This window comes from Carassius gibelio, chromosome A4 (genome assembly GCF_023724105.1).
Source record: "Carassius gibelio isolate Cgi1373 ecotype wild population from Czech Republic chromosome A4, carGib1.2-hapl.c, whole genome shotgun sequence".
Lineage (NCBI taxonomy): Eukaryota > Metazoa > Chordata > Actinopteri > Cypriniformes > Cyprinidae > Carassius > Carassius gibelio.
Genome location: NC_068374.1, coordinates 25,915,059 through 25,939,287, shown reverse-complemented (window position 1 = coordinate 25,939,287; position 24,229 = coordinate 25,915,059). Strand labels below are relative to the sequence as shown.

Here is a 24,229-nt window from a genome sequence, read left to right as displayed (position 1 = left end):
TATTATACTCATGTTGAATTAGGTGCAATTTGGAAATAATTCATTTAACTTCATTTTATACCACCAGCTTTGGATGAATGACTTAAATGAGAACACACCCAAACATGAGTATTAAACACACAAACTGACTGAAGCTTCAAGGACAATTTATCTTGTTTTGCAAAGTAAAGTGTGAGATTACATGGATCAGTTTCTTTTATTGTGCAAAGTTTCCCTCTCCCCTCTTTGGAACATACAAAAGTATATGAACACCAAACCAACAGCTTCATGATAATTAAAAACCATGTGTTTGTAACAATTCATAATATTGAAAAAACTCTACTGCATACAACTGTAAAATAATAAGTTAACTAAAAGAAAAAATATATTTAAAAAAAAAAGTCATCTCAATACTCTTTCAAACTGCCCAAATAAATACACTGATCAATTTCAAAATGTTTAAAAAGGCAGCCAATATATGATGTCTGACATTCACAATGTTGAAGTCTGTTCATCTCACTCCAATTCAAATATCCACCTTGTGACTGGCTGGCACTGACGGTCCCATAAAAGTGCTTATTACATAGATTGCCAACACTACAGTTTGTGTACACAGCATCCAAGCCGTCTGCATTTTTCAGCACATCTCTCCCGAGACACCCACTTTTCTTTTTACCTTCGGTAAGAAATGGTCACAAAGTGTTCTGTTAACAAAGACTGGCAGCAGTGTTGCATCACAGCTCTTGTAGCAAGAGTTTTTTCTGAATGTCAGGACCGGCCACTACAGCCTTGCTGTAACCCTTGGTGTCACACAGGGGGCTGGCCGTTGTGTCTCAGTCCAGTATAGGGCCACAGAAGCTGCTGGATGGTCATCCAGGAGTCGCCGGTGCCCACAGGTGCTGCATCTACTGCGGGCTGTAATATCAGGCTCGCCAACAGAGCCAGTAGAACAGCTAGAACTACAAGCATGGCCACCCAAATCCAGATACCCCTGGTGCCTCTGGACACTGCAGGCCTGCCCTCTGTCAGACTGGGAGGAGCTTGATCTGTTGGGCTGGGGCTGGGATGGAGAGTGAAAGAAACATTTAAACAGGAAAGTGCAACGGCATACCAGCTTCTCTTATGCTAAATCTGGAAGGAGCAAGTAAAATGTTAATGTGATTGTAATGAGCACTTTATATATCCTTAGCCCAGAAACATACTCCGTCCAAGCAGGTAAACACAACAGTGTGGTTTCATTATACATATTTAGCATGCAATCAATAACACAATTTCAAAATCAATTTTACATAGCTAGAAGCACTGGCATACACATACTTGTGTAGAGTATATTTCGGGCCCTATTTTTATTAGAATATTATCTGAATAGGTGAGACGGCTGAGGCGACCTGAAGAGAAAACACTGAACATTCAAAGCTATGTGAAAGAAGACAGCTGTTGCTGAAAGCACATGTACATGATGACCAAGACAAACAGGAATGTTTCGATGTTTCAAGACAAACAGGAGTTCTGTGATAGACTGATATACATTGGTCAGACAGAGTAGTTGGCCAATACTTGAACATTTTGTTTGGCTGATTAACAGATGTAGCCAGTCTGCCAATTTAACTGCCCTTCAATTTTTGATTATATACACACAACGCACCACCATTCAAAAGCTTTGAGTCTGTAAGATTTTTAACTTTATTTTTTTAATTATGCTCTTCAATGCTACATATATTTGATAAAAACAAAACACTGTAAATACAGTTATTTCTATTTTAAAAAATTTAAAACGTCATTTATTCCTGTGATGACAAAGCTGAATTTTCAGTTTTCGGTGTTACAAAATCCTCTAGGAACCATTCTAATATGCTGACTTGCTCATCCAACATTTATTATTTTCATTTTTTTGTGGAACAATTTTTTGGATTCTTTAAATAAAAAGAAAATTGTGAATAACATTCTAAATATTTAAATGTCATTTTTGCTTCGCTTGACTCCAAACTTTTAAACATATCTCTCCACATATCTCTGTCCTGCTCTTTATTTATCGGTCTACCAATTTCCCCCCATTTAAGAAAATTCCACAGGGAACATCAGCACAGCACACAACTCTGGGATCAGAGTACATTTCCAAATGCCCACAACTGTCCACCAATGTGGGGGAAAAACAGATTTAAGAACTTTGTCTTCTCTCTGAAACCATAGATGGGCTGCTTAGCTCATTTGCTGTAAACCCGAAGCAGGAGACATGCAGTGTGTCAGTAGCACTGGTTTCATTTTTCCACTGAAGAGAAAGCAAAGCTGATGAACTTTGTGGGTGTCCGTAATTAAAGGTTTTCTTAGCTTAGCTGGAGGAGCAAAAAGCAGTGACATTTTTGACAGAAAGCCCTCAATTTGTGGTAGAAAATGGCTGAATGCTGTAGCAGAGAATAATGGAGGCGGGAGGTATGGTACACTAACGTCTTATTTGGCATTATGTAGGAGGTGATTTTAATGCCTAGTTCTGTTAAGCTACTCCTCCTTTTCTCTGGTTCCTTTTTCTTCTCCTCCTCTGAGTGAGAGTCTGTGTCATATCCATACCTGTGCAAATTCACAGTGCACTGAATGTCCACCATCACCATGACATGACCTTTTGATGGCACATGAGGGTTATGGTTTTGACATGAAATCAGAGCGAAAGACGAAAGGTGCACAACAGATCTTCACACGAGACCTTACCTATTCATCAGAGTGGGCACATCTATGTCGGCCCAAGTACAAGTGCTAATGAAGCGCTTTAGTGGTGGTCTCTTGACTGCCATGTTCCTGTAAAGCGGTCGACACATAACCATGACATCCTTTCTCTCGTGCAAAGACGTGCACATAGTATTATAAACCCAACTGGCATGCGACTCCAATAAAGCATGGCTCTAACAACGCCAAAGTCAAGGATTCCATTTCCAGAGAACCTACTGACAGGTTTATAATTTGAAATTGTTTGAATAAAAGTGTCAGCCTACTGAATAAATCTTGTTCTGATACGTTTTGGGTCACACAAACCCATTTTTTGGTGGACTGATGCTGACAGGCAGGGATCCAGTCGTGTTTTATGGATTATGCAATCTCAAAACAGCATCAGAACACTTACCTTGGTGATCGGCGGGAGAGTCTCTCTAACTCGGTTTCTGCCGTGTCTTTGGGCTGTGTATTAGAAACCACTGTTTATACAGATGTTCCACTTCTTTTCTACCAAAAGCATCTCTGTAAGAAGAAACTGGACTCCTCACCATGTCAAAATGGGGCTTTCCTCCACTGATGCGGGGAATAGCTATACTGATGCGTTTGCTAGTGGTCTAAGGACAGAACACATAAAAATCTGTAAAAATTAACTCTGCAAGCACAATTCACAATCTTGAAGTGGTGTGTTTTGTGCCTTTACTCACTTTGAAAATGTTTACGGTTGACGGCTTCTTGTTTCTGAAATTATCTCCAGTAACTAGAGGAAACCCATGTGATATCGACAAAAAAGGGACTGATATTACCTTCTTTTTTTTTTTACAAGAGTGTTTTTAATAAGAATAATATCAACTTACGCCTCTCAGTGTTGGATACAAAGGACCTCTCATTCGGCGTGAGGTTCTCCCTGAGCTCCAACAGCTCTGCGTGCTCCTTGGTATACATCCTCTTCAAGTTCTCCACATGTTGAATCATCACCTCCACTGTTTTACCCACTCTGGTCTCCTACACAGTCAAGGAAATGTAGATGTAAACAAGCAAGCATCTTCGTTAACTTTGGCTTTAGAGGGCTATTTCTGAAGGGCCTGAGTAAACACACAAACCTGATGAATGGCCCCGAGCATCTCTGAACGGCTGGACACTCTGGTCATGGATTGGATGAGGACTTCCAGGTTCTTCTGCAAACGATCGATGATCTCCATGGACTGGTTATCTTCCTCACACCGTGGAATCAGGGCCTATATAACAAAACAGTGTTATGTTCAAGCTACTTGTTCGCAGGAATTCAGGTCAGATTTTGCGACGAAATTTTCAGAATGAATTTTCTCAAATATAAATATAAAAAAACATTGTCTAGAGCAAAGTACTACTTGCATTGACAATACATGATCAAACATTTTTCTGATTCCATACCAGCAACAAATGCCCAAAATGACACAGACCTGCAGCAGACCTTTACAACTGTTCACTTCCTTCTGGACGTTCTCCTCAGCAAGGTCTCGTGAGCGTTCCTCCAGCCGTAGCCTCTTCTCCAGGGTGAACATGTCACATTTGAAGCCTAGAGAGAGTCGGTGGAACTCCGCCTGGCAGTAGAGCACATTGTCAACACTTTAGAAATGTCACTGACAAAATATATTTCAGTTTATTCACTTGTTCAGAATCTAATTCAGGTCTGTATAACACATCTATACACATATATATGCATATATGTATGTGTATAGTTTTAACATTTTAAAATATAGTTACAAAAAGCATACATACACACTACATTAAAATGAACCCGAATAAAAAAAAAAAAAAATCTAAAATCACCTCTATCTCTTTGTCACTTGGCGACGGGCTGCAGAAGAAATGCACATTTCAGATTAACGAGAACATGAATATGTCAAGTGAATCATGTGAAGTCATCCGTGAATCAGATTAAAATTGATGGATATAAATTCAGTACTCAAAGCATTATAACCTGTTCTTGTCATCTTTGGTGGAATCGCTGGCATTTTCAGAGATGACAGATTTGTCACCTGAGGGAGGTAGAGGAGACTGACATTGAAGAAACACAAGCAGAACTATACGAGAAAGAGGCAGATGGAGAGAGACTTTTTCTCTACCTTCTTTTTCTGTGGCCACTGAAGGCTCACCGTCCTGAGCTTTTTGCTTCTCTATGGCTTCCATACTGCTAATATCCTGTAAGAGGACCATTTCATTTTAAATCTTCAACCCAGGCACGTTGACTACAGAATATAGTTAACACTGGGCATCAGGGGGCATGTTAAATTTATTAAGAACACAATTGCGTGTAATTACAATGAATATATTTGGCTAAGCAGGTAGGACCATATTCTTCAGGCTTTTGTTGCATTTTGCTTAGTTCATAGATTTTATTGAGAACTTCTCTTACCTTCTTGAGCTTGTTCCCCAGAGTCAGAGGGTCTTTTTTGGAGCCTTGCACAGCAGGGACTGTTGGAAGACTACTCTCACTGACTGTGGGGTCAAAGGTCATGTCCTTCGCTTTTTCAGGAGGATCCTTCAATGAGTCAGCGGAGGCGGCTGAGTTTGAATCAGATGTGACCTCTGTCCTTTTGCTGTCTGACTTGTCTTTGTCTAATAAGAAAAACAAAGAAAGAAGAGACACTTAAAGAGAAGCTCAGATCCATAACCTAGTGAGCAGCCAAGTAATGTTAACATAGATTTAATTCAATAATGATAAACTGTTTTATTCACAAAAAAATAGTATTGTATAATAAATTAAAATGGATTCCCCTTAATATCAGTGTTTGTATGAATTTTTCGAAGCATTGCACAGTTATCTTTAGCAGCATGCTAATAAACAAATTGACTGAACTCTCATGCACTGATACTGGTATGATGCACAAATTGAGCACCAAAGGTGGTGTTATGAATCAGTTATGATTTTCCATGTATGTGGCAGATAGCAATGCAACTTACTAGTGTTATATTTTATTTGTATATTTTACATTTGAGTAATTTTATAACGTTTTTGTATATTATGCATTTGTATGTTTTTTTTTCCATTTATCTTATATTTATCTCTAATTCTCACTATCAATTTAAAAACCATAGCAAAAGCCAATTTTCATTTAAAAACCATTTAAAAAGCAAAACATGGATATAAATATGAACAAATTAAATTAGAACAATGGCATGCAGGCTTCAAGTATGTCAATTATGAACAGGTTGCTTTAGTTTTCTTATGTTACTAAAAGTAATCAGTCAGAAATGAAAACAAATAAATTAACAACAGTTCCTGATTTTCTCTTTTTCTAGTCAATAATGTTCACAGATCAATTTTAACATAAAAATAGACATTGGCAACTCTGTGTTTCCATTAATCAACCTCATTTTGAACAACAAGTGTATTCAACTGCTGCAAAAGCAGTCGTCAGAAGCTGTACATTTGACATCCCTATTTCAAAGGTCAACAGGGAACACATCCACAGGTGATTTTCATCCTACCTGGTGAGTTCACCCCAGCTGACATCACCTCTGCCGCCTCTAGCATGGCCTCCTCTTCCTCTGCTACTGGCAGCAAGAGACTCCTAAACAAATTATTAACATTAAATGTACAGCAAATCTTTAAGGTGCACACATTACAACACTAACATACTCAGTCCAGCAGCCCCTGTGTACTAAATATATTCAAATAATCAATTGCACAGGAAAGTATACCCACTTGTCCGATTTTGCAGACACTTTAGAAAGCTGTCCCTCACTCAGTCTCTATAGGTGACAACAGAATGGCATTATGACTCAGTGACACACTTTGAACAACAATGCATACACATTTGTGTAAACTAAACATCACAAATAAACATCACACATGCATGCATTTCCATACCTGTCCCATGACATGGCAGATGAAATAGAAGAGCTACACTCTGCTTTACAGAGCGAGAAGTGCTAGATACTTACATAATGTGTGTGAGAGCTCTACAGCTGGCAGAGAGAGAGAGAGGATGGTAAAGACAGGAAGAGAGAGAGAGGGAGTGACAGAAAGAGAAGGGGAGGGCTGGAGGGGGAGAGTACTTGTACTGGCAGAGTTCATTGAAGTGGGAGTAAAAAAGTGCTATACTTATTCCAAACATACTGGTGAAACACCACACACACAGCCTTAGCAACATATTTTATCCTCAAGTTCGAAAAACACAGGGAATTTTTATAACAATTAAACAACCAACTTATAACACCAAAAAACAGTTGCAGGTCTGTTCCCATTGAGACACAGTCACCAGGGAAGAAACAAATGCAAGCTTAATTGGTTAGTTACACTTTGCAAAGTTAGGATAGCAAAGTAAATAGGCTTATGAAAAGCTTCCCATATTTTGTCAAAGGCTAAGGGCCCAATCTGTCATTTGATAGAAGCTAGCCAAATTAGGCAGATTGCAACATTTATTGCACTTGATGCCCGATACAAAATATGGGTACTAAAGCAAAACCTGTTTAAGAAACCAGTTAAGGTTTGTTAAGATTTTTCACGTTTTTGAAACAAATCACGTTTAACGCTCACCAAAGCTACATTTATTTGATCAAAAATAAAGCACAAACAGCAATATCACGAAATATCAAAATTAGACATTTTTTCTATTTGAACATTTGAAAATGTATTTATTAATGTTGACTTTTCAGCAGCCATTACTCCAGTCTTCAGTGTTACATAATCCTAGAAATCATTTTAATATGCTGATTTGGTGATCAAAACACATTTATTATGATTATTATCAATAATTAAAACATTGTGCATCTCAATATTTTATATAAATATCTTTGATGAATAAGTTTAAATGAACAACATTCATTTTGAAACAGAAATCATAAATATAATTATATATACATTTACTGCCACTTTTACTCAACTGAATGCATCCTTGCTTAATAAAATTAATTATTATTATTTATTTTTAAATATAAAACTTTTGAATGTCAGCGTAAACTAGCTTTTATGCATTCAGGCTAGACCCGAATATGAAGCATTTCTTTTAAACCAATACATGCTGAATTATCCCCTACTTACATTGATTTCTAGTAACATGCTGCATGCTGTATTAATAGATGTTTGACACTACCCACTCCCGATGAACTGAAGTACAGAGAAGCCCTCAAATGAAGTGCGGTTTATTTTGGTTGCACTCCAAGTTCACCTGAATATCTCCCATCTTATCATTATAAATTAACAACGTTCTTGACAGAGTCAGCAATGGGGCAATTCGCTCACTTCACATGTCAGAATAATGCTTAACTTTGCAGATTACAATAAAATAGTTGATATCTGATTCTGGACAAACAAATGGGCAAATTAAAGTTACGAAACCAGGTTGTCAGATGCTTGTATTAATTTGAAAAGTAGCTCACACAAAGCCATTCTAAACAACACCGAAAGCCCTGGCACATCACATCCTCTCACGAGCAGCCATTCTTGCTTACCGCCATCCAGAACTCTCTCAATTGGCCAACTGCAGGCTCCCCTTTATGGCACAACGGAAAAGGTAGCTACTCTCTAACTACACCGGACCACCAAACAGGAAGTTTTTTTTGCAAAGGAACATGACAAGAGAGAAAGGCAAAACTAGAAAGAAACAGAAACACAAAAGGGGAAGAGGAAGAGATGGCAAGTGGCGCTACAAACACAACAAGCTTCCCCTTGGTTTCCTCAGCTTCCTCAAACTGACCTGCGAGTCACTCATGTCGGCTGTGGCGGCTGCACGCTCTCCCTCAGAACCTTGGTTTATGGCAGTGGGCTGCTGGGTCCTGACCCGGGAGGAAAGAGAAAGTTTGTCACTATATCGTCGGTTTCTTTTTCCGATCTTTCAGGATGCAGCTGCTCTCTGTAAGTGCAATGATGGTTTGTGTGCTCAAGGAGAGCATGGATGGGGCGCCTGTCCGAGCCTGGCCACACAGGTGCATGGTAACATGCAAAGCGAGGCTCTGTCTGTAATAATAACTCCTTAATATGTCTACACAAAACAGCCCAGCATCGGAAGAGATGACACACATTTGACTAGCAAATGTGATGTTTGGGTGTGTGGTAGGCATTTCGAATGAAAGCAGACCATAATTTCTTTTTGTTGAATCATTAATTAGCACTTTATATCAGTGAACAAGAGAAAATCCACAAGCAAATGCTGATAGTTGGAAATTGTACCCTGCTGTATTAGAATCACCAACTTCAGGCTGGACCAATAAAGGAGACACCATCTCAGAGGTCACAAGAAGGGAGGAAGGTTCAGTAGAAGAAATAAGGCCATGGACTGAGGTCACTTGTTCTTGGGGCGTCTCAGAGCTCACAAATGTATCATCTGGAGAGTGAGTGAGTAAGTGTATGGGTATGACACACAAAAAGAGATTAAATCAATTCACATTGAATTAAAAATAGTCATAACAGGAACATTAACACTTTAATTTTGTGTTATTAAAATTATTTAACATTCAAATGACAAATGGAATGTATTTTGGTCTAGTACTGTAAGTTATCAAAATGATAGAGAACATTAAGCAGAGAAGTACTGTGAGAGGAAGAGCTTTTACCAGCACACTGACTGTGGGTGTGAGGCAGAGGAGCAGCCTGCTCGTGGGCGTCCTCAGGCCCAGTGCACTCTGGGAGTCTGTCTTCCTCCTGCAGTGATCAGGAAAAGAATCAGAAGGCCTGCATTGAAGACATCTCCCAAAAGATGACATATTGGCTACTTTTGAATGATGACTGGGTGCAAATTCACACTTCAGACATTTGCAATGCAAATTGGGGCAAGTTCATTAAGGTGTCATGTGCAATACCCTCTCAAAGTGTGTTTTTGTGTGTTCGCTAGTTCTCATCCAATTTCCAGCTAGCATTCAGGAAGTGGCATTCTCTAGTAAAATTATCAACCCAGAGGCAGCGAATCCACCGACCATGCCAAACATTAAACTTTCATAGCAAAAAAAAAAAAAAAAACAAAAAAAAAAAAAAAACACAATGTGGTTTGACATGCCTAACACATGACAAGGTCACAAAAAAATGTGTCAGCCACTCTGAAAGCTTGTATTTAAAAGGTATGAAATGCTTTAAACTTAACTATATTAATTATTAAAAAACCGTTGCTTTTGTGTCACTGCATCATTGGGGTGGCTCTTATTGGGGGTAAATCGTTTTTATTGGAAACATCTTACCCCCTCATTTGTATGTAATGCATGCAAAATGCCATCCAGATAATTTGTCATTTAGGGTATGCGTATCTTTTTTTTTTTTATCAACAGGTACTTCAAGTTCTGATTTTTAATATTAGTTGTGTTCACTGATAAACTTTTAACTGTTTTTATATCAGATGACTCTCTAACCATTAGACCACAACTGCCCCTTTGTTTCTCCACTAGAAGTAGGGCAGGTGTGGCCTAATGGTTAGAGAGTCAGAATTGTAACCAGATAATGACGACGACAGGCCCTTGAGCAAGATACCGAACCCCCAGTTGCTCCCCGGTCGCTGGAGCACACGGCGGCCCACTGTTCTGGGTGTGTTTTCACAAATAAATAAATATTTAATAAAAATATAATTAAAAAGGAAGTAAACACTGTAACCAACAGGGCAATCAGTATTCTGGGAAGTTTGTGTTCATTGGGAATCATATTTCCCAATATATATCATATTTCCACAATACTCATGAATGCTCATTTCACACACAGCACACAGTGAAAATGACATGAATATGACAGAGGGCAAATGCATAAAGCACAGCATAATTTGAAATTCACACGGACTGACCGTCACACAGAGGACACGCGATCATGCTGGATAAAAATGCATCCTTCACAAGATCTCACAGCTGGATCTCACAACTAAATTTGTTTAAATGATATAAATGCGTATTTGCTTAATGCTGACTGCAAACAAGAAAATAGTAAAATGTCTGTCTTTCTATTACTAATAATGTTAAATCAATCATTATAATACTTCTTGTATATATTTGAATTCATTTGTTTAACCGTTCTATCTGATTATTAGACAGACTTCTATCCATGTTAGACGGAATTGTCAACAACGACATTAAATAAGAGAGAGAGTGTGAGCACTGTGTGCGCTCAGGCGCTGCCTTTCTCAGCGCCGACAAAGTTCTCACATTTGCAAGAACTTTGCAGGCCATGCCGGATTTGTCAATTTGTCAAAGTTCTCATCAGCAGCAACTTTTTTTTTTTTTTTTGGAACGATTTTATTTTTGGTGTTTTATGCCTTTATTATGATAGGACAGTAAGTGGACAGGAAACGAAGTGGGAAAAAGAGAGGGGGACTGGATCGGCAAAAGTCTGTGAGACGGGACTCGAACTCGGGGTGGCTGAATCGCAACGGCGCTTTATGTCGGTCTAACAACACTGTTCTGTGTTCCCGTTTTTATCCTAATTCTCAGTTTACTAATGGTTTTAGTAACTTTTAGCATTTAGTAACCTCAAAACCCCACCAAAATTTGGTTTTTGGTTCTGTTTCTCATGAAGAGGAGTTGACTGAGCGGGTGAGAGTAAAAGATTTAAAAAGTCCAAAAATAAGATATGCATCATAAGACGGACCACAAAAATTATAACATTTACACAACTATTAATTGATTTGTTTGATGATAGTTTGTAGAAAGGGTTCATGGGAAATTAAGTTGAGAGAAACATATATACCTTCAGAGATGTGAAAGGCCTCTGCATTCCTCTCTCACCCACAAAGAGAGTTTCTGAAAAAGGGTAAAGTAATGAAATGGCATTCATAATAACACATTTTATCTACATTTGACATATTTCCTAGCAAAGCAGTATATTAAATGAGCACAAGAAAGGGATTCATCCATAAGGTTTAACTAATATTAAATATCTTCAGAAATTAAATTAAAAATAAAACATTCAAATTTAAATCAATTGTTTTCCATATGAAATTTAGGCATCACAATGTTAACATGTACAGTACAAACAACTGCTATTCATTTCGAGATTTTAAATTACATTTCAGCCAATAACCAATATGGTAACTGCGCGTCCCATAAACAATATGTTAATTGTAAATCTAAAACAAAAGCCTTAATATCTTGGCCTAGGGATTGGTAACAAAACATTTCAGAAGCAGAAATAATTGTTACATTTTCAGGAAAGATTACAAAGTACATAAACATTTTTCAGCACAATAGCAACTGGATTAGAAGTATTTATAAAACAAAACATTGCTATTTAAAAAACGTTTTAGAGGTATGAAAATCAGCCTATTTATACTTCACATTTTAAATTTTGTAATGCTTTAATGTCATGTTTAGTTTTTATGGTCACATAATGGGGATTATAAAGTGACAAGCTTCTGTTATTCAGCACTCATGTGGTCAAGGATGGGTGACAGACAATAAAGGTTTAACTTTACATACTGACCAAAAATGGCAGGACAATGGTAGAAGGAAAGCCAAAAAAGGTCTGGAGCTAGAGTGACCCTGCTTTTCCAGCTTGTGTTTAAGCTCCAGGGATGGCTTCCTGCCCTGTGCCACTAAAGAGCAATTATAAGGGATTATATGGCCCGAGGAATCTGACACAGACCGGTTGTCCACTAGGTGTGACCATGTACACCAGACAACTTCATCTCAAATCACACATTCATTCACATCCAAAAAGGTTCATCATTAAAGAAGAAAAACACACCATTTGAGTATAAAACCTTCTCCATTTTGCAATTTCTGATACTAACTTTTAAACCTCTTCAGAATCTTGTTTGCCATCTAAACTGAATCCCACTACAGAAAAATACGCCTTACTAATCAATTCATTTTCTACCTTGTGATGCTCCATCAGGGGTGTCATCTGGTAGAGGCGTCTGAGAGACAGTGGAGTCTCTCTGTAGCTCCTCGGTCTCTACTCCAGAATCCTGTCTTGGTTCACCTTCTACCTCAGCCCTTTCCGTGATCTTCCCCTTGTTCTCCACAGTCTCTGAGTGTTCGACCTCCTCCTCTTCCTCCTGTTTCAGGGCCTGTAGTTCCTCCTCATCACAGCAGAGCTCCTGAAGCATCTCCTGGTCAGGCCTGAGCTCTTGTAAAGGTGGAGACAACACATATTCCTCATCCCATTCAAGCGAGGGGCCATCCAGCTCTTCCACAACCTGAAAGTACACATTCACACCAGTCACACGTCAACAAACACAACACTATATTAAAAGTATATGGGCTTCCCCAGCTGACTCTTGGCAAGCTTTAAGAGATTTTGGAAGACTAAGCATAGCAATATATACAAATAAATTGAAATGGAAAATAATAAAAGTGAATCAAACTAAGACATGAGCCAGAATCTGAACATAAGAACAATGTGGGGTAATCGGTCAACAGCGTCTAATCTCTTGAGATGAGTTGAGGTAGTAGTCAAGTTTCAAACTGGCTCACAAACCACACTTGCCTCCTACACACACAGCTCTCAGAATCTTGTAATGAGGCCGTAGAAGTATCCATCTGTGATCTACAGAAGCACGCAAAAATCTTTATTTCTGTTTTGCCCAGGGCAGAATCTAAATCGGTCGTGAGTTTTAAAGCCCACATACGCTGAAGCATGTGCAAGCAGTAAAACACGTGTTCAGTGAGGTTCAATACCTGCTGTAGGTGATCCGGTGTTTGGCTGCTGGCCTCTCTGTTGTCCAGCGGAGCCTTTAGTCGGTCAAGTTCCTCTTGCAACTGCTGCTTCTGATTCTCCTGCTCTTGTACCCTAAAAATTCACACAAAACCCACTGAATTCACAAAACTCCAAAAAGACCATCTCGCTTTGACTAAACCTTTTGCGAAAGCTCACTATAATACAACTCCTGAAAAAAGTGAATGAAAATCTCTTTGATGAATCCTGAACCCATTACATGCGAGACAACGTCCCTGTAATTTTTTATCAAAATTTGAAATACATACAGAATAGAATCATGAATTCTTCAATCAAAACCTATTAGTGAGGAACCTAAAGATTCTCGTTACCCAGAAAACACATTCTAACAAAAATAGTCCCTCATACATCCTCAGCAGAGGTCTGAACTGTTCACAAATGCTACAAAAGCAGGATATACTATACCCAATCCGCAGGCCCAAGCAATGTCCCATTGCTCCTTAACCCCAATCTTAGAGCACCACTGGACAGAGCAACTCCTTAACTTCCCTGACTTCTCTCAAAAGCCTTTGCCTTTTATCCAAAGTACACGGAGTACCATAGCCTTGAAAACCGTGTAATGTCAGATTAGCAACACCTCTTCAGTGAACCAAAAACAGCATGAGTAGGTCAAACGGAACAGCCCCTTGACAAAAGCTTCAAAAGACATTCACACAGACATGGACTAAATTGGTAAGGCCTTGCCCCATAATCCTTCCACTCCTATGAAAAGGGTGATGTTTCAAAATGAATATACTGTCCACTTATCTATTCATTAAAATGATTGCAGTTTGCAATCTCAAGGCTTCCATGGTCTCAGTTAACTGCATGGCCATGTTTGTGTATTACTGATATCTACTACTAAGATCAGACTCTAAATTAAGTTACTATGTCTAAATGTCACCTATGGAATACCACAAGTATCTGAATGAACGAATATCACAGAAATAATCATGAAAACACAAGGTTTCATCCCAGTGGCACAAGACCCAGCTGGCCAGAAGAATCTTATCTCCATTGAGAGGCATACAAAAATCTGATGAAATAAAAAAAAATTGTTTTGCAAGCAACACACAAAATTGGAAATATTCCATTATAATAAAGTAGCTAAAAGATCTCTGCTACCAACTCAGTCCACTCACTTGACAGACAGGTGCAGGATCTCAGTATGAGAACGTTGCATGTTGCTAGCCATCTTCAGAAGCTTCCTCTCCAGAGAGTCTGTGTACTGGTCCAACTGCTCCAGACTGCGGGTCCAGTCACTCCTCCTCTGTTTGAGCTGCACCTCAAGGGCCTGCAGGAGTTCACAAAATCAACAATGAGGTTCGCTCAATCATTAATACCAGCTAAATCTTACTGAATGCGGTAATAAGATCAAAAAGTTTAATCAAAGAGCATCTTAAGAAGAGTCCAAGAGTTCCTCTGACCCGACACACTGCCCCTGTGCATCATTGGCCTGTAAAGTCGACCATCGGAGAAGACCACACATACTGTACTACTGTGGTCCACTGAACACACACAATAAAGTGACCGTGTCCAGCCAGGCAGTTATGCAATGTGGTAGAGAAGTTCAGATAAGGGGAGAGGTGTTCTTGTATAATTTTTAAATGCCCATCTGTATCTCCATTTACTGCTATCATGATTACTTTAATTACATTTGTGCCAAAATTTGCATAACTGTTTTCTGGATACTTTCCAATTTGACTTAGATGAAGAAATCATCATACCTGTATCTTGAGTTCAGTGCTGACCTCCTGAGTTTCAGTGTGCTCCGTAAGGCCTCTGAATGCAGGGAGACAGGTCATGCTGTCTTCCTTAAACTCCCTTTTCTGCAACAATTCATGATTGACACACTGTGAACACTCCAAAACACCAGCATCATACTAAACCAGCATTCAGGTGTCTAAAGATGGAAAGCTAGCTAAATTAAAATCAGACTAACTGTACAGATGAAGTTTGCTTAAAAAACTGTGAGTGTGATGGCTGGTTAGTTGGTTACCAGTCTGCTGATCAGAGTCTTATACTCCAGAGACAGCTGCTCTGGAGACGGGCCTTGGAGGAGCAGAAGGACCTCACGGTCTATAGTCTCATCCAGAGAAGGAGCAAAACAAACAGAGGAGGATAGATGATCCAAACCCTAAAAATACACCGACATGGACAATCTATAATAATATATAAGCAATGTAAAATGAACTTCTATCAATATTTTACTACAACAAAATAACACATTGTAACATTATATATATATACCATAATATACCAATACCATAACTTAGGTGCCCTTGAGCAAGGCACCGAACCCCCAACTGCTCCCCGGGTGCCGCAGCATAAATGGCTGCCCACTGCTCTGGGTGTGTGTTCATGGTGTGTACTTGTTCACTGCTGTGTGTGTGTGTGCACTTTGGATGGGTTAAATGCAGAGCACGGATTCTGAGTATGGGTCACAATACTTGGCTGTATATCACTTCACTTCATAATCTATGCCATGAAGAATTAAGACAGTTTAGAAGGCAAAAGCTGGTCCAACCTAGTACTAGCAAGGTATACCTAAGTGTCCAGTGAGTATATACATATATAGGCTAAACGCTATAATAATTATCTAGAATAATGGAATCTCCCTCAGCAAAAAAAGTTAAATAAAGCACATGTAGTCAGACTCATTGTAATGCCTAAAGTTTGGTGTAAAATACAGAAAGGGTGTGGATTACTAAGTGCACTCTATGGCAGTGAAGTGGGAGAGAGAGTGGGCGAACAGAAAACAGCACGAGTGCTGGTGGGAGTGGAGACTAAGAGACACTCCAAATCATGGCCGGGACAGAGACATACACAGGAATTTCAACCACAAAACACACTGCAAACCTGTGCCAGTGCCAACTCTGTCTGCAGAGAGCCTGAACCCATCTGATTTAGTCTGTAGGCCATAGAAAGAGAGAGACCTGGGCTGCAAACACAGTTAGGAGAACATTAAGAAATGTATGATGTTTGTGAAAGTATTATGCTTGCCATTAATAAGGTCAATTAATCAGCTAATATTTTAATTGCTGTTTGTTAGATGCATTACATAGAGCTCTTACATTGTCATATCAGGCTGCATCACCTGCATTTGACTCTCCAGTTTGTTCTTGTCCGCTTTCAACAGCTGAAGCAAGCACAGCATGGGTCCAAAATTAACTCAATAATCCAAAACTAATAGTCACAATAATTCAACCCTGTAGTAAACTATTTTACTTACTCAGTGGTTATCAAATTTGCTTATATACAATATTTTTATTAGGTTTTAGTCTCTAAAACCTTTGCACGTAGAACTACTTTCTTACACCACTTATTTAGCGTTCTGAGTGAGTGAGAGAGCAAAACTGTGTCTACTGTGCCTCTCAACCTAATACATGATTTGTCACATTATTACACATTTCTATGGTATTTTCTCATGGACTGTCACCATATTCATATTTCATTCGTATATATACACACTACTGTGCAAAAGTCTGGAGTCGTAAGAATTTTGTAATGTTTTCCTAAAACTATACAATTTCAACGCTTCAAACAGTAAAATCGAGAAATATCATTGCAATTTAAAATTACTGACTTGAAAGTATTTTAATATATTTTACTCCAGTTTTCAGTGTTACATGACTATTCAGAAATCATTCTAATATACTGTATTAATTTCACTAACCAAGTACACTACATCCATTTTTATGCCTTGTAAACTTAAATTGGATTTTAAACAGGAATTATAAATACGATTTTAAATAAAAATTGATTATACTTCTATGAAATCATGCATAGTGGCCTGTTGAGTTAATCTGTAGTACGCTGTATGGCTCTTTAAGATCCGTTTATGTGAAACTAACAATTTGGACAAACATGGCATATGATATCTAAATAAAATGAGGTCACCCTGGAACTACTTAATAGCCAAGCAGTTTTAGAAAAGTAGATTTAAACTGTGCTGTGTATTAATGACAGATTTGGAGGTCACCTCTGTAACTGAGGAATACTCCACAATGGCCACCTTCAGTTCATCTATCTGTTTATTTTTCTGGAGGAAAAAAAAGGCAGTTCTGTTATGATACAGGACAAATATAATTTAACATTATTGCAGATTGTATAAACTTACCAAATGAATAATGATAACACAATGATTTTATTAATGACTAAAGCTCAATTCTTCTGTAAAGTTTTATAAACAACTTGTCTTTATTTGTTAAAGTTTTCATTTCAAATCATTGTCTTGGTGATATGCAAGATGCACTTACCTCCTGAATTAGCGCCTCCTTGTCAACCAAGATGGCATCAAATGAATGAACTTGGACCTAAATGTGTGCAAGAAAACATTCACCAATGACAAGGTTAAATTATTATTATTATCATTATTTTGGATAGAAAACTAATCATGAGTGAGTAAATTAAATGAAGGCCTACCTGAAGATCAGCATTAAGGTCACAGAGGTCACTGATCTTTTTCTGAAGCTCATCTGCCTCCATTGTGACTTTCATGTTCTTAATATATAATGAAGAAGAAATGTGGAGGAAGGAGGATAAAGAAAATAGAAAAAGTGATGAATGAGAACCATTCAGTGAACTACGAGTCTGACACGTACTGTAGGTGAATGGATCTGAAAATGGGTAGAGCCATACCTCCTCTTGTAGAGCTGCAATTTTGGATATGAGACTCTGGTTTTCTCGTTCCTGTAGGAACCAAGAGAAAGAGGTTCTAAAACAGTTCTTATTTGTTCTAATAATATACTTCAACGTCAATGTGTGGTCAATAAACACCAGCGTGTTTGTGTTTACCCAGCATCCAGATTTGTTTACTCTGGATGTTTGCATATCCTTGGTTTATATAATATCACTTTCCATCTAATTATGAATATACTGCATATTATCTGTTTGCATTAGTTTATGACACCTAGGAGTCTCATAATATGGCTTATTACCATCGGAAAAACCATCAATAAAAGTTGTGCCTCACCATCTGCTTTCTTTGAGCTGAAACCTGAGCTCGACTCTCTTCTGAGGAGTTCAGGCTCAGTTTCATCTCCTCAACTTCCTCTTTAAGCATTTTCTCCTTCTGTAATAACTGCTGCCCCCTGCAGGTGAGGGAAGGGAGTCTTAAGGCATGTTATGCACGAGAGAATTAATGATGATTAAGGGATTTAAGGCTTCAGAGGTTAAGACGACGACAGGTCAGACAGAAAGTAATAGGTCTGTACATTTTAGCTTGTGCTTCATTTTCCTCGATGAGTTTCTGGTTGGTTTCTTCCATGTTTTCCACCGCCTGCTTCAGTTTACGTACTTCCTCCTGCAGCTTTTGGTTATTTTGCCGCAGATCTGCCACACAGAAGACCAGATCTGGCGTCTCCCTGTACAGACACATACACAAATTAAATAACTGATCTGAATGCATCTCAAATGTCTGGAATGGGAATTATGTACTGACCAAAAATGTATATATTACATATAATATATATTTTGCAGTAATATATTAATTGCAACTTTTTTTTGTTCTTTTCTTTATTTTTAGATGCTTAAAAATTCATACAATGGCACAAATTATTACCTTTTCAGAAAGCTTCCAAGCATAAACCTTTAGATCAAAAGGTTTTTAAGATCATAAGAAATGGGAGTCAACTGTGTCCAAAATTGTGATAGATAGAAACAGTTGACACCATCTCATCAACCAGATGTGCACAATGGATAGCTCTTTATCTATCGCAAACAAACAACTCATACTCCTACACTTACAAGTCAGCTTTGGAGGCTTCCCCTCCGAATGCTTCAAGACTACCGGAGGTCATATTTAGTAGAGCGGATCTTCTTTCTTAAGGAAACAAGAGGGGATTGATACAAAATTATAACAACAAGGAAAATATAAACAACATATACAAATCATTGAGCTTTCGAGCAATCTGACATACTCCAAAGAAGATCTCACCTGATAAACTCTCCCATAGTTTGAATGATTCCTGTTGGGTGTCATTCTTGGAGTCCTTCCTAAGGGAAAACGGGAAATTGGAGATGGATATTAATCAAAAAAACTTGTCATGAGGGAAGCTTTGAAAAGAAAGGGCTTGTGATCAAAACTGATTGTGGATTGATAGCAGACTAATGAAAATCTGCAATGTGTCTTTGGTTGGGTTGGAAACAAATACATAATGTACTACACACAGAGTTGATCGCAAAAACAACTGCTTCCTATTAACTGACCATAGCCTTTAGCAAAATGAACCAGGAGATGTCTTCAGTTTTTTTTGTCCTGTGCAATATTTTCCAATCTAAATTTTTTTTAAAGTAAAGCCTTTATTAAAGTAAATCAATGGCAATCACTGTTCTAAAGCACTCTATTTGTGTCTTCATACCCCTGGCTGCGGCAATCATCAATCCACTCCTTCATGATGGCTTGGTAAGTGTCCAGGTCTATGGAGATGTCCTTGTGCTCTGGGTCGAGCATATTGCAGAGTTCCTCTAGGCCGCTGTCCTCTGAACTGTGGCAAGCGGTGTGTCTCAAAAAGTCCACAATGTGCGATACATAAACTTTACCTGCAAAAGAGGGCTCTACGTTACAATGGCTACAGTGGCTACACTCACAGAGGACCTGGGTCTTGTCAGATCCCATCCCACATAGAAACTCTATCGGATAGTTTGCAAAATAACACCTACTTGTTCTGAATCACCGTGACTGTGTGTCTGAGCATAGATATATATAGCAGCTTTTGTCTCCTGTAAGCCTCTAGGTTTGAAGCATCTCTGCTGCTTGGTCTGAATGAGTCAATGTTCTCAGATGCTCTTAGAGGTTACTTTAGTGTAACCAAACGAAAACACAAATATTGTAATATCAGTCAGCCTCCCAACCTCCTGAGGAATAACATGCGATTTTAGGGGGAAAGCAGCAGATCAACTCTGCAAGGTATAAAAAAAACTTTTTTTTTTTTTTGCACAATTGCATATTCCCGGTTTTAAGGTGCAGTCTCTTTAGTGAAAGTTTATGGGCTGAAAAGAGCTGTAAAAAAAATAAAAATAATATTGGCACAACAAAGGTAAATGTGACTGGCTTTGCTTTATTATTACATGTTATTCTATAAAGAAAAAATGGCTTGTCTTTATAAACCTTTAAAGAAAAAAAAAAAAGTTAACTCCAAAATGATTTTACGTTTTTATTGATTTCACATAATATGTAAATAACCTAAAGTTGGAATTTGTGGAGTAATACTAGAAAACATTTAAAAAATAAACTTAGCTATTATTTTAAAATAATAATAAATAAATAATCCAGAACCCCGTCTTTTCAGTCCTGCAGGTGTGCATCATAGTTTTCCACTGTCTTTTGTAATGTATAAAGCACAGTTCAGGCAGAAGTCACTAACAAACCAAGCAGCTTTTTCTGCTTCATATTTGTGTGACCAACTTGAACCCAGAACAAAATCTGCATAGGAAAATCTCTCATCTTCGAAATTCACCATCATGCAAATTCCTGTGGAAATGACTCGATTTTGCTGTGAAATTCACCTAATAATAAATGAAACCATACTTTTATTCATATCTATATCACAAATGGTCCAGAGTGATCACTAAGATAAGCAAGTTTTACATGTGGGGTTAGACAATTTTTTTTTTAAATGCACTATTACTGAACAACATACAAACATACAAGCAGTGAGGGAGTGACATACGTACCTCTGCACTGTGTGTCACAGGCCTGAAAAATAGTATTTAACAGGTCTTCCTCACAAATCAGACTGACCTCCGCCATGCTCTCCTTCTTGGGCTCGGAGGGAATCGGAGATCCTGTTCAAAATGCAAGAAAAACAAAAACATATAGTCACTAGTATTAGCAAAACATTTCTAAAAAGATAACTTAAAAGAAGTGATTCATTACCCTCGGCCAGTGAAAGTCTCTTGACCACGAGGGCCGGGTAGGTGAGTTCACTGTCCATGTTAGAAATATCGGAGGAGAAGTTCAGGTTATACGAAAACAAGCCAGGAGCTGGGATCTGTGAGGTCTTCACCTCTGTGTCGGGCCGCTCCAGCAGGTTTTGTGTGGAGCAGCGTGGGGTAAAGTTAAAGTAATTGTCCCCAGTCTGGGCTGCTGGAGTGGAGCAGTTATGCCGAAATGGCCGACTGTATGTTGTTGCATTTGTCCTCTCCCCTAACGTGCCCTGCGTGCTGGTAATGGTATAGGTGACATTGCCAGGTGTGATGGGAGCACGAGGGGTGTTGGGGACAGACCCCGGTCCTGGGGAAGCTGTGGGGGTCAACATGCTCGCAGAGGAATTGTGCTCAGCGTCTTCGTCAGTACAGACAGTATGCTTCTTCAGGATGGTCTCCAGGTTAACGCGGAGACCCGAGTGAGGGCTCTCGTAGCTGCTAGAGTGTAATTTTGGGATCTGAAAGGGCGAGTTAACCTCTTGATCTTGCCGCTGGATGGTCTGAAGCTTGCGGCAGATGCTGTCCACTGGGCCGTGCCGTCTCGGGGTCACTCCGACATCCATGATGGCGCGAACAAAGAGGTAAAGCCTCGATCTACAGGAGAAATGTGAATTAATTTATTTAAAATCTAAGACAGAGTGAATATTTATTGGCAGGTCATATGACCCTAAAATTATTAAAGATTTAAAGAAAATAGTTATCTTCTGTTCATTATGCTGCATGTATTTGACATAAAAAACACTGTAATATTGTAAAATATTATTAACATTTAAAATAATGGTTTTCTATTTTAATATACTTTAAAATAGAATTTATTTCTGTGATGTAAAGCTGATTTTTCATCATCATTACTCCAGTCTTCAGTGTAATATGGTCCTTCAGAAATTATTCTAATATGATGTTTTTTTTGTTTGTTTTTTTATATATTGTGATACTTCTTTTTCAGGATTATATAATAAAATTAAGATTAAAATAAAATAAAATACATTACAAATCTTACTGATCCCAAAACTATTGAACGGAAGTCTATGTATTTTATATATATATATATATAACGTATAATTAATAAATAGTTTAGATACAGTTGATATGCTTTACACTATCGAATTATGCTTATTAAAAAAATATTAGAAAACCGATAACATGCTATGCAATATAAAAGCCCAAAAGTTACACGTTTAAACGGTCGGTCAATGTATTATTTGCTTAATTACATATAGTGTAAAAGTAAGAGTGAAAACCTCACACCTTTAATATGAATAAATATATTCTCAAAGTCTCATCTCATATATACATACAACCATACAAGAAAAAAAGCAAACCAACCTGTCAAAATCCGACTAATGGCGAATCAAACATAAACTTAAAATAAACACATAAACACTAACTGACAGACGTAAAACGTCCCCCTTCAGTTTCATGTGGCGTGTCTGTTATCTTTAGATAATATTTATAAGGGACAACCAAATATTGATACTCCAAGGTTGGGAAAAACAAACACACCTGAATTAGCTCAAATGTTTCCACTGCAGTCTGTTCACAAACACCAGAGTGTGAAGCGCCAAACAGCTGATCGAAGGCCGTATTAAAACCTGTGGCGCAGTGACACCGTGCGTCCACTGATGGAACTGCAACTGACAGAGGGCCAACTAGAATGATTCCAGTGCTGCAATGTAACTAATAATACTTCGTAACAGTACTAAAGAATTTTGGAGGGGGGTTAATCAGTGTCAGATATATTTCCCCGAAGTACGTGACTGCAAGAATGCATATTTGACGAACCAGTGGTCTGGCTCTTCCAGCTAAAAAAAATACCTTTGCTCATGTGCAACAAGTGTTTCCTTATTGAATGAATCAGCTTCTCGCTTGAATGAATGATTCAGTGACTCACTCATTAACACAGTCAAAAGCTTCGTTCTTGAATGAATCAGCAGTTTAAATGAATCGATTGAATCTCAAAGACTCAATCTTTAATATGGACTTGCTTCCACCTACTGGCGGTTTTAATTTCACATTTCAACTTTTCTTTTTTTTTTCTTTTTTATCTCATGTTTTAAATAATTTCAAATATCAGCAGTCAAAGATTTATTTTTAAAACAAAGCAGTATTTATGCATTTATGACTGCAGGTTAAATGCATCCATATCCCCTTTGAGCTACATTAAACTGTGTAAATATATCGAAATGCCATTTCACATGCAGATTCCAGAAATTATTTCTTATGTTAGAATTAAATTGACTAATACCGGATTTTACTTTCAGTACTTAAGTATGTTTAATATTTAACGTAAAAAAGAGATGTTCATACTTTCGTACAATAAATAACACATACAGTAGCCTACTATGAAACTTTACCTCAAGTAATAGTCTAATATTCCTTCTACCAAATTATTTTTCTGGTAAGATATCTATACTATTATTTCAGTTACTTCATCCACCACTGTATGATTTATTGATTCCTCATATTTTCGCTCAATATATATATATATATATATACTGTATATATGCACATTTAAAATATGCTATATAAAGAGCAAAAATAAGGAACTAAATAATAACTTTTATGACCACGTGCATATATTTTATATAAATAAATAAAGGTCTATGGAAACCTATTTATTGCAGTTCAACAAGCATTCTGCAATTCCCTTCACTGCCAGTGCTATGCATAGTAACAAAGAGATGTATAGAAATTGCTGTAGTTGCAATTTAGTGTCTTGGGAGAAAAGAAAACAAAAAGGGCCCTTTATCGGGGGGGCTTTAGCTGCACCTTATCATATGCCTTATATTTATACTATGATGTTCCATGCCAAGAAGCCTACCAATAGAGTTGTGACGTTCGCGAACGAACCGATTCTTTTGAACGGCTCATAAACATGAACGATGGGAGCCGAGTCGCGACTGGAGAGGAGCCGTTCTTTCTATCGTTCTTTTTTCCTATGCGTGTTCATACAAATGAGCTCCGCCAGGAGACAGAACAGTTATAGGGGGAGGGGCGCACCCAGCGCAG

General features: G+C 38.1%; 1 protein-coding gene across 3 annotated transcripts; it reads right to left on the bottom strand.

The window, feature by feature from the left end:
- Positions 1–177: 177 nt before the first annotated feature.
- Positions 178–23,092, bottom strand: LOC127974912 (inositol 1,4,5-triphosphate receptor associated 2). Of its 3 annotated transcripts, none has more exons than XM_052578496.1 (38): positions 22,724–22,911; positions 21,171–21,814; positions 20,969–21,079; positions 19,654–19,834; positions 19,230–19,288; positions 19,040–19,115; positions 18,508–18,657; positions 18,267–18,384; positions 17,933–17,983; positions 17,717–17,794; positions 17,551–17,607; positions 17,274–17,333; positions 16,366–16,430; positions 16,151–16,232; positions 15,291–15,428; positions 15,019–15,120; positions 14,434–14,585; positions 13,255–13,366; positions 12,452–12,773; positions 11,324–11,376; positions 9,220–9,307; positions 8,837–8,990; positions 8,364–8,442; positions 6,371–6,417; positions 6,154–6,236; positions 5,078–5,280; positions 4,788–4,863; positions 4,643–4,700; positions 4,492–4,519; positions 4,122–4,262; positions 3,783–3,917; positions 3,537–3,684; positions 3,387–3,439; positions 3,231–3,296; positions 3,092–3,144; positions 2,683–2,769; positions 2,425–2,544; positions 178–1,039 (listed from the first exon to the last, which is right to left on the bottom strand). In XM_052578496.1, the coding sequence occupies exons 2-38, from the start codon at positions 21,781–21,783 to the stop codon at positions 787–789; spliced, it is 4,452 nt and encodes a 1,483-aa protein (XP_052434456.1). In that variant the 5' UTR covers positions 21,784–21,814; positions 22,724–22,911; the 3' UTR covers positions 178–786. The 3 variants fall into 3 exon arrangements, with proteins under 3 accessions (XP_052434456.1, XP_052434465.1, XP_052434474.1); XM_052578505.1 differs by lacking the exon at positions 22,724–22,911 and adding an exon at positions 22,547–22,679; XM_052578514.1 differs by lacking the exons at positions 2,425–2,544; positions 2,683–2,769 and having other exon boundaries at positions 22,724–23,092.
- Between the last annotated feature and the right edge of the window lie 1,137 nt (positions 23,093–24,229).

Excerpts from the sequence above, each read along its gene's own strand:
- LOC127974912 (XM_052578496.1), bottom strand. The coding sequence starts at position 21,783 with ATGGATGTCGGAGTGACCCCGAGACGGCACGGCCCAGTGGACAGCATC. Across the intron at positions 12,774-13,254 it reads CACCGGATCACCTACAGCAG|GTTGTGGAAGAGCTGGATGG; the intron begins GTATTGAACCTC and ends GTGTACTTTCAG. Across the intron at positions 5,281-6,153 it reads AGCTGGGGTGAACTCACCAG|ACAAAGACAAGTCAGACAGC; the intron begins GTAGGATGAAAA and ends TTTTCTTATTAG.